The 16,297-nt window shown below is 38.9% G+C and overlaps 1 protein-coding gene across 2 annotated transcripts in view; it reads left to right on the forward strand.

The window, feature by feature from the left end:
- LOC126253258 (nuclear pore complex protein Nup98-Nup96) overlaps window positions 1-16,297 on the forward strand; it is a 134,222-nt gene that overhangs the window by 68,123 nt on the left and 49,802 nt on the right. For both annotated transcript variants that reach the window (XM_049954463.1, XM_049954462.1), the window contains 2 exons: window positions 1,977-2,151; window positions 9,703-9,811. In XM_049954463.1, coding sequence (XP_049810420.1) covers window positions 1,977-2,151; window positions 9,703-9,811 — 284 coding nt within the window. The remainder of the gene's footprint in view (window positions 1-1,976; window positions 2,152-9,702; window positions 9,812-16,297) is intronic.

A 16,297-nucleotide genomic window follows, 5' to 3' on the forward strand; every position in this document is an offset into this window, starting at 1 on the left:
ACTTGCTGAATAAAGGAGGCCAAGTAAAACATAATTCAGCATTCGTCTAGCATTTAAAAACAACTACTCACCACACTCCAGTTCTACAGAATTTGAAAATCCTACATAAACTTAATATGCTCAAGGAAACAGATCGCAAAGCATGTAGGAGGAACAAACATATGTCTCCTAAACGATCGGCTTTTTAGTACAAAGTGTCTTTTGATGCTGTAAGATCCTTGCTTAATAATGTGGAACAAAATTTATGATGCCATGTTCTCTGATAGTATTGTCCTGTACCAGCAGAGAAACACTAATTGCCCCAAAGCAGCGTTGTTAGCTTACTCAGTGTTCATCCATTGTCAGTTCCATAAAAATTACCCCTATACGTATTTGACTAGTATCCATTCTCTCATTTTGTACTATGCAAGTCCTGTCAATCTTTTGTTTTATATATGTCTGCCTCTAATGCCTCTTATACTATTTCAGCGTAAACCAGGATTTAATTTGTGAGCCTCCGTATCAGCACTACAAGTCGGCCGGATGAATCTATATCTAGATCTGTGTGCTCCTGTCTTTATATTGCCAATTATCTGGCATTTAAATACTGTAGTTTTATTCATGGACTAGTTTCTACTGTGTGTGCCCTTCTGTACACAATTCTAACTGTACTCTGTATTTATTCTTCTGGTGTTTCAGTAATAAAAAAAAGCATCTATGAGATAAATGTCCCTAGACTACATCACTAATTTCATTAATTTATTATATAGTAGTTTGTCATAACTTTATTCAGGATTTTAATTTATGTGCCTTTGCATTGGCTCTGTCATTAGACATACAGACCATTTGCATTTAGTATTTATCTTCTGTTTTCATCTATTTTCTGTTTTTTGATAAGAAATTCCCAATGACTTTATGCCCTTAGTTAGCTTTACATAATCTTAGCTTACTGTATTTCAGCTTTTACACATTTTTACTATGTAAACTCTTGTTGTGAATAACATACATTCTCCAGACACTCTGTTTCAATGTGATGTTGTTAGTTATTTACAAAAGTATCTAAATAATATTCCTAAAAATAACACTTCATATTTCGTGTATGTTGTCGCAGGATTTAGAACAATGCTTCTGGCACGTTTACTCTTTGACCGATTGTATGGATCTGATCCTCCCTGGACCACATTGTGTGGTAATTACTTCACATCACTTTCCATGTTTTTTTTCCCCTCCTTCATTTCATGGAAATGACCAATTGCAATTCTTGCCTTTTCTTAAATTCATGCCATTCATTTCAAGATTATCATATGTTATGCTTTTAATACATGACAGGAGCGTATACATGCCTCACCCAATTTTATTGCACATAATGTGGGCAATTTATTTTTGCTGGTGTTCCATCACTGATATCGACCACTTGCTTATCAACATCTATCAGGAACTGCAATTTTTAATTTTGCTAATTTCATCCAGTCCCAAGGTAGGGTTTGTATTTTAATGTAGGCCAGTCTGAAGATTGCTGAATTAGGTGAAACATGCATCATTCATAATTAAATAAACAGTAATTTAACATCACAAATAAGCCCGTTTTCTTTTCCTCAAGCTTACCAAGTAGTTCTAAACAGTAATAAATTTTTTTACCTAGCAAATACAACAATATCTTATAAAATAATATGAAACTAACTCTCTCTCTCTCTCTCTCTCTCTCTCTCTCTCTCTCTCTCTCTCTGTGTGTGTGTGTGTGTGTGTGTGTGTGTGTGTGTGTGTGTGTGTGTGGAGGGAGGGGGGGAGTTCGGCAAAGGCCTTTTGCGTGTTGCCTTGTTGGCCGAAAGCTTATATTGTGATAGTCTTTTTGTTGTGCCCCTCTGCGACTTTGCATCTCCGCTATATGGTGAGTAGCAACTATCCTTTTCATTATATCATTACATTCCAGTTGTTTATAAGAAATTTGGCTGTTCTTTTTCAGGATTTGAGAGATGTGTTTAATTTTTGTGTTTCAGGTACTGGTCTAGGTCTTGGCACAGGACAGTCTCTATTTGGACAGTCAACCAAACCAACAGGTCTGTTTGGTTCTGGCACAGGCACATTTGGATCTTCTGGTTTTGGCAGCAACACTGGCATTGGACTTGGATCGACATTGTCTAATCCTCTGCTTGGTGGTGCCAACAATACAAAGTAAGTAGCATTGTGAGTTACTTCTAATTCACGGGTTTGTTGACTCCTGTATTTGTCAAAATATGAAAGATCTTTCACACAACCACTGAAATGTCAAGTGCAACTTTTTTCCCGATATGCTGAAGATCTGTTTGATGCAACTGAAGAAATTGTGTAGAAATAAAAAGTATTAGCTTCTGTTCCAGAATAATGTTAAAGGGGGAATGTGTGTGTAAGTATGTTAAATATAAACTACGTGATCAAAAGTATCCAGACATCCCCAAAAACATATGCTTTTCATATTAGGTGCATTGTGCTACCAGGTACTCCATATCAGCGACCTTAGTAGTCATTAGACATCGTGAGAGAGCAGAATGGGGTGCTCCGCGGAACTCAACAGACTTCGAATGTGGTCAGGTGATTGGGTGTCACTTGGGTCATACGTCTGTATGAGCAATTTCCACACTCGTAAACATCCATAGGTCCCAGAATGAGATTTTCACTCTGTAGCGGAGTGTGCACTGATATGAACCTTCCTGGCAGATTAAAACTGTGTGCCGGACCGAGACTCGAACTCGGGACCTTTGCCTTTCACGGTCAAAAGGCAATGGTCCCGAGTTCGAGTCTAGGTCCGGCACACAATTTTAATCTGCCACGAAGTTTCATCCATAGGTCCACTGTTTCCGATGTGATAGTGAAGTGGAAACGTGAAGGGACACGTACAGCACAAAAGCGTACAGGCTGACCTCGTCTGTTGAGTGATAGAGACCGCTGACAGTTGAGGAGGATCATAATGTATAATAGGCAGACATCTATCCAGATCATCACACAGGAATTCCAAACTGCATGAGGATCCACTGCAAGTACTATGAAAATTAGGTGGGAGGTGAGAAAACTTGGATTTCATGGTTGAGCGGCTGCTCATAAGCCACGCATCACACCGGTAAATGCCAAACGACGCCTTGCTTGTTGTAGGGAGCATAAACATTTGAAGATTGAACAGTGGAAAAATGTTGTGCGGAGTGGTGAATGACGGTGCACAAAGTGGTATGGCAGAGTGTGGGTGTAACTGCATGTAACTGATACCCTCCAGTGGTACAGTGAATTGAATTTTACAAAAGCACATTCAGTGTGTGGTATACAAAGTGCACCACTGTTGTTGGTCCAGTTTCTTCTTATGCTCTTGGATGAAATCCTAGGAGAACTGCATTATTTAAGCCTGAATGAGTTTTTGTTTTACTCTCATTATTATGTGACCTGTGTGTGTGTTGTGGAAGGGGGATAATCATGTCTTTTCTCTCTTGAAAAGTGTATCTGTGTCTTTTGAGAGTCCATATTTGAACTCATCCCTTTTTTTTTAAGCTTCAGGTAATATCATTTTTTAAGGATCTAAGACCAAGGGATCATATTCAACAATGAGTTTGATGGCAGCTTTGTAAGAATCTTTCTTAAGACATATTAATACGAGAATGTGAAGATGTGCTCCCTGCCCCCACCCCACCTTCCCTCCCACTCACAGACTTTGTAACTTTTGGCCCAGCTAATTCATTACCGCGCGGACATAATAGAGTATGAAACTATCTCACATTTGTGTGTTAAATAACTTGATATATTTCTTTGCCACAGAGATGTTCAATTCTAACCTTCTCTTCATTTTTCCTAGTGACATTGTATGGCCAGAAATAAGTACTGGTGGGTATATTTGACTCCATAGAATCCAAAAGTGTTCTTTTAAGACTTGAGATACTCTCACCTCTTATTTTGTTTTGTGAGGTGTTATTGCCAGTTGGTTTTTACGGAAGGCAGTACTACTACTACTACTACTACTACTACTACTCCGCCCCTCCCCTCCCCCCCTCTTCCACCGAGTATACTCTGCCTTTGCTGTTTTGTTGTCGAGGGCTTCCTCGGGTACCATGGAAATTATTGCTGGATGTGTTCAGACATGTCCTGTCATCTAGTCCTGTCTTCTAGTGAGTGTTTTCCATGCTACTTCTGTAGAGAAGAATGAGGAGGTTCTCTAAAGAACCACCTCATTTGTGACCTTATCAGTTCACCTAGTTTTCAGCATCCCTTTGTAACAGTACATCTTAAAATCGTAGATTTGTTCTTTTTATGGGTTTTGCCAGTAGTTTAAAGTTAAATGGGTGAACAAAATTGAAGGGCTGAGAGCCAGAGGGGTCCAATGCCACTTTCTTGAAACTGAGAAAATATGACCTAAAGTTAAATACATCAGATAATGTATCGAATCCAAATTATTTAAAACTATTAACATTATTATGTAAAGTAAACATTGATGTAGTAATATGTGCAGCGTAAAAAAAACCAAATGTCTTATCCTGCAAATAATAGTAAAAAATAGTACATATTTCAGAATCTCGGAGTTGGTCCACTATGGTTCTAAGCTTTTCTTGTCAAACAAGAAAACGCATAAGTGGGCCCTCTCCAAACTACCTCTTGCTGCTTAATTTTTAGTCTATGAATTCTGGAAAAAAATTAGGTGAAATTGTTGGAATATAAGGTAACAAAGACATCAGGTCTTCATATTTAGTTTTACTTATTTTAACTGTTCCTTATAAGCTGGTGGTAGAGCTTAAGTGGAAGGCACAGCAGATATAATCTTCAGTGTTTCAGCCACTCTTCACTGGCGAAATGTCAAGAATTTTCCAGTTTTCTGTTTCATTTAGTGAATAGCGGAATTTAATTTTCATGGGGTCTATATGCTTCAAATCTCATCTATTTAATTTTAAACCATTGCATGTTTTCACTGTCTACAGTTTCCTTGTGCAATGAAAATTTTCATTTTGTATTACCTTTGATCATGTAGCCCTAGATTGTATATCCGGAATTTTATTTGTAAAAATGAACATTATTAGGAAGAAGAGGATGCAGTAATGTGTGTTCATGTCAAAAGTTATAGCACACACAACACCAATATTTTTAGGATTTTTAAGGTCTAATGCATGTCCCTTTGTGCTTTCTCTGCACACCACTTAGGCTGCTCTGACTCAACCTTTAAACGAGAAGCCTCTCCCCTCCTCCCAGACTTCATTAACTCTAATTCGAACATAAACAGAGCATTTACCACCTTCTTCTTCTTCTTCTTCTTCTTTAAATAAATTGAACTTAGTATGAAATACACTCTTGGAACAAAAATCATTAACAGGATTAACTTTTTTCCTTGCACATAAGATTCATACATTTTGTTCATGGATAGTTCTTGTGATAAATATCAGCATTTATTGTTATCTACATGACTGTAATGATTTGTCTTACTTGGGAAACATTTGATATGTTCACCACAAATTCAATGCTGCTATCAGATATCTTGTTTTTTGACTTGTGTTTACCATGTTTATCCTGCAGAGCAACTGGAGAAATAGAACTCTGCTGCTTTGATAGTATTCTTGAAAACCTTCCATTATTAATTCCATCCAAGTTGAGAAATGTGGTTTTGCACACTTAAACATTACTGGACCCTAGAGTAAAAAAATACCAGCATAACTAAATAACATACTGGTAATACCATTTAATATAATCACAGATGAAACTTGACTGTAAACCAATGTCTGGTTTTTGAAGCAGTTGTTAAATTCCAGGAGAGATATTTCATATTGAAATAATTGTTGTTTATAAATTTTAGTCATCAAAATATATGTAAATTTATGGTATTTGCCTTTAATTTGGTGTAATAAATGTGACTTTTGTTTATGACATTCTCCTGAATTAGTAATTCCATAATTTTTTTGTATTCATTACATGAACTATTCCTGAAAAATGTGCATTTTGCTGGTCAAAATTACCAGTGGACCAGAATGTACCGTGCACATTTCATTCGCATTGCCCAAACATTCTAAATATTGCAAGCTGCATTGACGGTCTTGTCTGTGTGTGTTTTGACGTACTTTTGACTCTCATTTCTTTTCCCTTTTCTAGTATTTTTTGTCCACTGGTTACTGTTTCACAGACGTTTCCTTGTTTTCATAGCTATTTCACTATTTTCTTATACCTCAGTCATATTGAATGTTTACATCGTGTGGTATGAGTCATTCATAGTGATTGGCTGCTTGGATATGGCCCACTACAGCTCTAAAGGAAACTGTAATTTAATTGATAGTTGTGTTACTCTTTTGTTTTATCACATTGAGGGATTTTGACCTAACCAACCTTTTTGTGAAATACGTAATTCAGATACTGTCTGCAGACTGACTCTGCTCCAAAAACATGAAAACTGAATTTGGCCACTGTGGCTTTCAGCCCTACTTCATTCTAAGTGACAGTCACAGTCGAATGCTGTAGGCAGAAAACTCCTCAAGTTTTAATCCTGTTGAAATTAAGTGGGGTTCACTTAGAAAACATATAGAGCTAGGTCATTACCTCTCACGACTGCCACAGTCAGAGATCCTCTTTTGAGGAGTGGCAGTATGTAACTTACGTACTTCTGAGTAATCTCATCGAACTTATCCTGAACAGATGATAGTAGTAGTGATTGTTAAAATGAATGCATAATAGTGCAGTTGTCCCTCTTGGTGGGAATTACAGAATCAAGAAATACCAAGAATCTGAATTGACACATCCCAGCATCTTACATTAAATTTCTAATACTTACAGTCTGTTACTATACAACAGAGTGAATTACAGCGTTATCTCCACATATTAGTGTCCCTTATCTTTTGATCAATGTATATTACTTGTCATGATTATCGAGGTGGCTGTAGCTGTTATTGTCTTCGGTTTCAAAGACTGGGTTGTTGCAGCTCCCCACCCTACTCTGTTCTGTGTAAACACTTAATCTTGGTGTAACTGCTGTGGCCATCACCAAGTCGATCATTACTTGATGGTTTAGGATGTATCTTGTTTCAGTACCTATTCATTAATTATCTGATCTATCCACATAATCACTAGCATTCCCTCTGTGCTATTCTAGTCTATTATATTCTTGTTGCAACTGTTTGTTGTCTATCTTTCACTTCTGTCCAAGGCTGCACTCCAGTCTAGACATGTCAAAAAAAACTTTAACATTTGAATTTGTATTCAATGTTAATGAAATTCCTGTCTTTCAGAAATACATTTCATGCTATGGGCAGTTTGCATTTTATATCCCTTCTCCTTCAGCCATTGTAAGTTATTTTATTCCCCAAATAACAAAACTGCTGTACCGCTTTTAGTGTCTCATTTTGTTTTTTAGATGTTGCCAACTGATATTTTCTGTGACTTATCAAAACCATTTGATTGTGCAGTTCACAGTATTCTAGAGAAGCTAAAATATTATGCTATCAGAGACATTGCTGGTAGTTGGCTTTTATCCTACCTAACTTACAGCGTGCAGAGTGTTGCATTAAGAAAGTAAGTGTAGAAAATTAAACAGCATATTCAGAATGAGGAGTAATCACCTATTATGTACCATGGGCATCAATACTTCGTCTGCTTTTGTTCCTGTTAGTGATAAATGATCTTCTATCAATATTCAAGAAGCATAAATAGTTCTTTTGTGTACAAAAATTAAATTGTTTGAGTGAAGTTGACAATATTTCCAAAACCACCAACTGCTAGTCACCGATATTTTGTGTCTGATGCTACCTTTGATTCCTCGGCTGATGTGCACTTTAGTGGCAGTGCAATGGTAGCTGTTGCAGTTGTAGAGGTAAGAGTGTTTGAAGTGGTCGCCACTGCATCTTCTTTTTCTTTCAAATCAGTGTGTTTTTCCAAGGAAAAAATTTAAAGACTGTTCTATCAGTATTATGGAAAGGATAGATGCTACTCACCATATATAGCGGAGATGCAGAGGCGCAGATACACACAACAAAAAGACTGCCAGAAAGTGAGTTTTTGGCCGAGAAGACCTTTGTGAGAAATGCCCCCCCCCCCCCCCCCCCCCCCAACCCCGTGCACGCACGGTCTCTGGCTGCTGAGGCTGGTCCGGCCTCAGCAGCCAGAGACTGTGGTCATATGTGTGTGTGTGTTTATTTCCTACTAAGGCCTTGTTGGCCGAAAGCTCACTATCTGACAGTCTTTTCGTTATGCGTATCTGCAACTCTGCATTTCCGCTATATTATGAGTAGCAGCTATCCTCTTTAGAATATTGTTACATTCCATCCTGGCTTTTCCATTGTTCATGACTGGTATATAATATTTTCAAGCTTCTGCAAATAATATTCTTGAATGTTAATGAATGTTTTTGGATATTCTATAATATTCTTGATGTTCTAGAAAGCAGGTTACAAATGGCATGTATCACATTGATCAGCACTTCCTGCAAATAGACTATCACTGAATTTAGGTAAAATGTAATACAGTCATTCTGGTACTACTTGAGGCCTGACCACACCGTTAGAAATAATGCACGAGGGTAAATTAATAAATGAAAAATATTCAAATTTATTAAACGATGGAAAATCCGGGATGGAATAATGACAGTGTTATGAAAAGGGTAAATTGCTACTCACCGTATAGAGGAGATATTGAGTCACAGACAAGTACAACAAAAAGGCTGCTATTCACACCAGCTTTCTGCCAAAAGGTTTCCTTTGAAAATAGAAAACACACACACACACACACACACACACACACACACACACACACACACACACACACACATTCATTCATTCATTCATTCATGCATGCAGTCACAACTCTCACACACATGAGCACTGTCTCTGGGCAATGAGTCTGGCTACAGTGACTGGAGACATTGGTCATATGTGTGAGCTGTGCTTGCATGAATGTGTGTGTGTGTGTGTGTGTTTCTTATTTTTTATTTAGAAGATGGTCTTTTGGCTGGAAGCTCACATGTATTTGTCTGTGACTCAGTGTCTCCTCTACATGGTGAGTAGCAATCTATCCTTTTCATAATATTGTTGTTATTCCATTCTGAATTTTTTAATTGTTTCATTTTAGTTTTCCTTCTTAGTATTGTAGATGCTAGAAGTTGTTGTATTGGGTAGTAGACTCTGTTAGCATTTTGGATTCTCATTTTCACTTGTATGCGTCTTGGATTTTGTTTGCCAATCATTGCACCCAGAAATTTGAACTGTTCGGTGCTTTTGGACTTGTGTCTGCTGATTATTGTTAGATGCAATTAGTTGTCTTGTTTTGTCCTTATCTGTGAATTATCATGCCTTTTGTTTTCTAAATGTTACTTTTAGGCTACATATTTTGTATTATGGATAATATTTTGTAGATGAAAATGTCAAAAATTCTATTTGTTTTTCCTATTTTAATTCACCTAATACCTTGTAGTATCGTATTCTGGGGTTACTCATCATTGATGGAAAAAACTGTTTGTTGCACAAAAGCGTGTAATAAAGATAATATGTAGTGTCCACTGTAGAATCTCATGCAACTGGTTTTCCAAGTGCTTTGCTTTCTCTGACAGAATTAGTGCCATTGCAAACCTCAAAGTATTAACTTCTCCTCCCTAAAAATTAATACATTTTCCAACTTTCTCCTTAGTTTCCTTCACAGGTTACTCAATGTAGTGATTGAACAACATTAGGAATAGGTTACAACTCTTTTGGGGTAAGAGTGTGGAAAGGGGTTTTGCTGTACTGTTAATTTACGATTTTATTGCAGTTTCGGGCAAACACCAGCTGCACGGGACTTTCCAGATCTTCAGGATAAGATACTGGCTTTAACACAGATGCCGTATGGTAATCAGCCACTGTTCAGAAACACAATGCCGGTAAGTATTATTGCTTATGTTGTTGTTGTTTTCTGTAGTGTTGTGTTGGAAAGGGTGGAAGGAAATTAACTAATAAAGTCTGCAAGTGTGACATACAGGGTGTCCAGAAAAGGACTCCCTGATTTCAAAATTAAATATCTCAAAAACAAAGATCGATAGAGGAATGCAGTAAACGTTATGTTTATTGTGAAAGCTGTAAGAAGTTTAAACAGCAGTTTGAAATAATAGTTACAAAAGCTGCTAACAGATGGCGCTGTACGCTGTACAGCTCATATCAGTATACATAAGTGAAATAATCGTATGAAAACAATCTTTGCAAACAATCACATCACAATGTTTTCAAAATATTCACCATTGGCAATACAGAAGTGGCGCAAACGAAGAATGAAATTCGCCATCACATTTTGTAGTGTCTCAACCGAAATGGATTCATATGCCACAGAGATCGCCGATTCAAGCTTGTCCAGCGTGGCGGGATGCTTCGGGTGGACCATGTCTTTCACTGTGCCCCACAAAAAAAAAGTCACAGAGAGTCAAATCCGGCGAATATGGAGGCCAATTCATGCCTGCACCAGTAAATTTGGGATATTCCAAAGCAATGACTTGATTCCCGAAGTATTCCTCAAGAAAGCGAAACACTTGTTCGGTCCGATGTTGTCGGGCTCCATCTTGCATAAACCATTCAGTACCTGGTCGATCCTCTAACGCTTGCTGTGTGGCGACAAATTGTTCCAAAATTGCAATGTAACGTGCACCAGTGACCGTTTCTCGGATGAAAAAAGGGCCAATAATGCCTCTACTGCATACTGCAGCCCACACAGTAACTTTAGAATACAGGGGTTTCGCTTCACACCAATATGGCTTTTCGGAACCCCAAAATCGCCAGTTCTGCTTATTCATGTATCCATTCAGGTGGAAGTGTGCTTCATCTGTAAACCAGATGCAGCCAACATCAAATCCTTCACTATCAATCATTGTGAGCATATGATTAGCAAAGGCAACCCTTTGTTGCACAGCTCATATGGGTATGGCCTGGTGCGTTTGAATTTTGAATGGAAACATGTGTAGGCTCTTTCTCAGTATTTTTTGCGTGCTGGAACGCTTCAAACCAGTCTCAGATGCAATTCTACAGACGATTGACATTGGATTTTGCTGATTAGTTTCAGAAACTGTGGCGATATTTTCAGGCGGTTTGCTTGCGGCCAACATGCCCCACTAGATCATCAGTTACGCTGCCTGTTCGTTGAAATTTTGCGAAGAGCGTACAAATGGTTTTCGCATCGGGCCCTGTTGGAACATTAAAACGTGCTTGAAAACTTCGCCTTGTTGCCGTAGGACTCTCTTCTAACCTGTGGTACTCTAGCACCAGAAAAACATGTTGTTCAATGGAGTACTTGGTTTTAATCTCTTCCTTCGGTACGCTAACCTCCTTTCACGTTTCAATAGTGGAACTGATCGCTCTGGGCTTCGGATCACTATTTATACTAGGCATGACGTATGGCGATTACAGCGCCATCTGTTAGCAGCTTTTGTAACTTTTATTTCAAACTGCTGTATAAACTTCTTACAGCTTTCACAATAAACATACCGTTTACTGCATTCCTCTATCAATCTTTGTTTTCGAGATATTTAATTTTGAAATTGGGGAGTCCTTTTCTGGACACCCTGTATGATACCAGAGAATTTCGGACAGGCTTGTGGAGCCATGCTGGCTTTAGATCCGTGGCCAGCTGTGCTAGGTTTCTTGGTTGAGGATCCACGGTGCAACCAGCCTGATCGAGGTGGTCCCACAGATTCTTGATTGAGTTTACATCCGAGGAGTTTGGTTGCCATAGGAGCATAGTAAACTCGTTTAGTGCTCTTTCAACCATGCACATACAGTGTGAACTGTGTGACATGTTGCATTGTCCTGCTGGTAGATGCTATCGTGCTGAGGAAAAACAAACTGCATGTAGAGGTGGACATGGTCCCAAAGGACAGAAGCATACTTGTGTTGATCGATTGTGCCTTCCTGAGTGACGAGATCATTCAGGGAATGCCAGGAAATCATTTCATAGACCCTAATGCTCCCTCCTCCTGCCTGAGCTTCCTGATGATTGTTGAAATGTGTTTGCCTTCAGATGGCCATCTGTCCAGTGGAACATAAAATATGATTAATCTGAAAAGGCTACCGGTCGCTGCACAGTGAATATCCAGTTGCAATATTGGCATGCAAATTGTCATCGATGAACAGCAGTCAGCATGGGTGCATGAACCGGGCGCCTGTTGCGCAGGTCAATAAGCAGCAATGTTCACTGGTCAGTCACTGAGGAGACACCGTTGGTAGCCCCTTAGTTCATCTGGGCAGTCAGTTGCTCAACAGTTGGGTGTCTATTTGCCCATACACATCTACACAGCTTTCATCAGCCCTTGTCATGTACGGCTTGTTGTGCACCACACTTGTCTCTGCCCTGGTTTTGGATCACGCCATTTTGCCATGCATGGTATTCTTTAATCACAGTGGCATGCTAACAGTGTACAAATTTAGCCATTTTGGAGGTGCTTCCTCCCTTGGCCTGAAGGCTAGTGATTTTGCTGTTTTGGACATCAGATAAATCACTCCTTTTCTGCATTATGAAAATGACTGCACTATTCTCAGGATCCCCTGGTCTTGCTCTATACAGTTTCCACTGCTAGTACTGCCACTTATAGTCTGTGAGTGATTATTGCATGTTGACATCAAACACAGGTGGTGGTCACATTAATATGAGTGGACCATGTAACTTACTGAGGCACAGCTTATCACCACCCGTGAACAGTATGCATTGATTGGTGGATGTCTTGCTTTATTATTTGATGTCAGTTGAAGGAGTGAACATTTGGAAGGAGAGTGAGGGCAGTTCTTAATTGACTTGGCTCGTGGAAATGTTGATGACATTACTTTGCTAAGAGTTGAGTCTGTGTGTAAAGTCAGATCAAAGAGGAGCAGAAATAGAACTGATGCCTTCAGTGGATGAATTGTTTATGTGAATTGAAATGTGTAAGCGATTGTGCAGTAAATGTGAGTAGAACCATGACAATAAGGGAATAACCCACCAAATGTATATCTACCTTGTGAAACTTACTGGCAGATTAAAACTGTGTGCCGGACTGAGACTAGAACTCGGGACCTTTGCCTTATATCTACCGTAGTTCATCAACAACTGCAATCTGTAGTACAAAGGCTCCCGTCCTATATTAAAGACAGTAACCATTTCCTAAGATTGTTTGAAATCCAAGTCCGTCCCACTCTCATTACACATTTTGCTTGTCATCATTGATGCTACCTCCCTCTGCACTAACAGTCCCAATGTACATGGTCTGTCTGCTGCTGAACATAACCTCAGCCAGTACCCACCTGATTCCAGACCTGTGGCGTCCTTCTTGCTCTCACCTTCTTCAATTTTATACTTACCAACACCTGCTTTACCTTTGAGGGGCAGACTTACAAACAGATAAGGGGCATAGCCATGGGAACCAGGATGGCTTTGTCGTGTGCCAACCTTTTTGTGGGTCGCTTGGAAGGAGCCTTTCTGCGATCCATAAGCCGTCAGCCCCTGCTTTAGTTTAGATACCTTGATGACATCTGTGCTGTATGACTCATGATGAGGCTGACTTGTTAAATTGGGATCTCTTAACGGGTTCTTGCAACTAAATTTCCCATGGTCCTATTCTGAATATCATGCCACTTTCCTTGATGTTGACTTCATCCTGACTGAGGATCAACTACACACTTCTCTTCATATTAAACCTACTAAGAAACAACAGTACTTACATTTTGACAGTTTCCATCCTTTCCATGTCAAACAATCCTTCCTGTACAGCCTTGGCATTTGAGGCAAATGTATTTGTTGAGGTGCAAACTATGTGCAGCAATACACCATCATTCTCATCTCTGCCTGTACTGGTCATAATTACCCCGCCAGTCTAGTTTAAAAGATTTCCCAGACCATCACATCCAATTCATGTATTGCTGATCCCTTCAAAAAACAATTTCGGAGTACACCTCTTGTCACTCAGTTTTATCCTTGTCTTGAGTATATTAATCAGCTACTTAGACAAGGCTATGACTTTCTAAAATTGTGCCCTGAAATCAGTCCCACTGTGTCAGACATTTTGCCTTCCTCATCAAGAATAGATTTTTGCCCCCCACCCACCCTCAAGAAAATCAAAAGGAGAGCCAAGTGTGAAACAATATGCGTCCTGTACCAGCTTTTATGTAAACACTGTTTGGCCTCTTACATTGTCATAACTACCACCAAGATAATGGACATAGACAGAAGGTGTATATGGGCAGCACACACTATCCTGTTGCAGAGCATGCTGTACAACATGATAGTCATGACCTTGGTGCTTGTTTCACCACACACGCCATCTGGATTCTTCCTCCAAACACCAGTTTCTCATACTCGGCAGGTGGGAACTAGCGTTACATGTCCTTGGATCCCGCCATCTACTGGCTGTAGTTTATGTTAATTTGTTCCGCCTCAGCATTTATTCTTAGCAGTAACAATTCCTTTCTTCCCTATTCTTTAATTTTCTATACGGGTGCTAAAGACTACACTGTTGAGCGCCCATAACACCATATCCATCCTTAATTTTCTATATCTTGTACTTTCTGACCTGTCTCTTTCTCTCCTCCCCAGCTCTACCACATACAGTGCACTTAGCTTTAAACTCGTAAAACTCGTGCACGATGTTTTGTCAGTAATCACTGTCTTGTGTATCACCATATGTTCTGCCTTTTAAGCTCTCAGGTTTTGAAATCTCATTTGGTGCAGTCCCCTACAATCAGTCTTTCCATTTCATCCCATCCCATCCCGTGACTTGGGGTTCTGGGCGACTCTTCCGAACTCTCCTCATTTCCTAAATCTCTCCAGTCCTTTTCCTTCAGCCTTCGTCCTTCCCCCTCAGCCCTTCTGCCAGAAGGAGCCAGTACCTTTATGTGTGCTTTCTCCTGCCGCTGCTTGCTGAGTAGATTTTTTGTTAAGCCAGTTACATTATATTTTCAAAAATTCATTATTTTCATTGATAAATTTAATAATTTTGATATTCTGAGGCAATTCCTTGGTGAGAAAGATAGCATTTATTTTACAGAACTTTGTAGTAAGCATGACTTACGGTGTCCATTGTAGAGTTCTTGTAGACACTTCTATAAACAGTTGGATATATTGACAAGAGGTGAAGTGTACATTTACTCCATTGTGAAGTTTGTTGTTAGCTATGAATTACAAGTCAAATTCAATAACATTTGTAAATATAATATCACCCTGAGCTGCTGGAGTTTGAGGTCATGTGTGCATGACGTGTGTTTGCTTGTGTGTATGGATGGTGTGTGTTCCTCTGTTTCTCTTTTGCTGATGAAGGCTGCGGCCGAAAGCTTTGGGTAAGTGTCTTTTAATTGTGCCTGTCTGCAATTTCAAGTGTCGTCTTTATGGTAAGTAGCAATTTATCTTTTCCTACATTGTTAATACTAGATGGAGATAGAAGTTACAATATCCATCGCTCAATCTTAAGTGTGCCACAGAAACAAGTGAGGTATTTGACCATAAAAAATTCTGACCATGTACTCTGGGATGTGAAGAATCTAACTGATCGTAAAATTAATTTCCAACACAAACTGAATACATGGCTTAGGACTAATTGACATAATCATCTCGATTATGTAAGTGGGCGGCATATTGCTATATTTTTTGCTGAGAATGTGTGTTACTTATGTAAGCTTATTCATTCCACATCATAACGAGAAGTGCAGTTATCATCCAAGGGACGTGCAAATAATCAGTTAACCAAAGATATTTTTCTTAATTGTTTCATGAACCAGTGGGTAATTCATTTGGTGGATCATGACCTGTATAAGGTATAGACGTGTGTAGGAGGTATAGATAACAATAAACATTAAAAATTGAAGTGCTGTAAGAAAAAAATTCAGTAGTAGTGAACTGGAAATGTGTTGTTTCTTAATAGATGCCAATTTTACTGAAACAAAAAAAAGAGGACAAATTGTGCTCTTCAGCTCTTAATGTGAACACAGTTATTCAGAACAAAATGGAGTTCATTTTGCTCTTTGCAAAATACACTTTGTGTTGTTACGTAAATATTTATTCAGAATGTTATGTGGGGTTAAGATTCCAGAAAAATGGACTTTTTTTAAGGACAGGTTGAACTATCTTAATTTGCGAATGAAGTAAATGGTGGTGACTTCAAACCTCAGCCGTATTAAGAAAATTGTCTCCAACTTCTTCCTGAATAACTCTCATACGCGCAAATTGTCATTTGGTTCTAGGCGCTTTTATCATCATTTCTGTGCCCAGACTAAAAATTATATTTTACCTATTCTGTGTGTATGCACTTCTGAAAGGGTGAACAAAATATATTCTTCTAGCAGCTGATCTGCTAAAAGAAAAAATGGTGGAGAGAAACTGCACAGTTTTAAACCTTAGATAAGCTGTATTTTTCTACTGTAAC

This window comes from Schistocerca nitens, chromosome 4, assembly GCF_023898315.1.
Source record: "Schistocerca nitens isolate TAMUIC-IGC-003100 chromosome 4, iqSchNite1.1, whole genome shotgun sequence".
NCBI classification, from domain to species: domain Eukaryota; kingdom Metazoa; phylum Arthropoda; class Insecta; order Orthoptera; family Acrididae; genus Schistocerca; species Schistocerca nitens.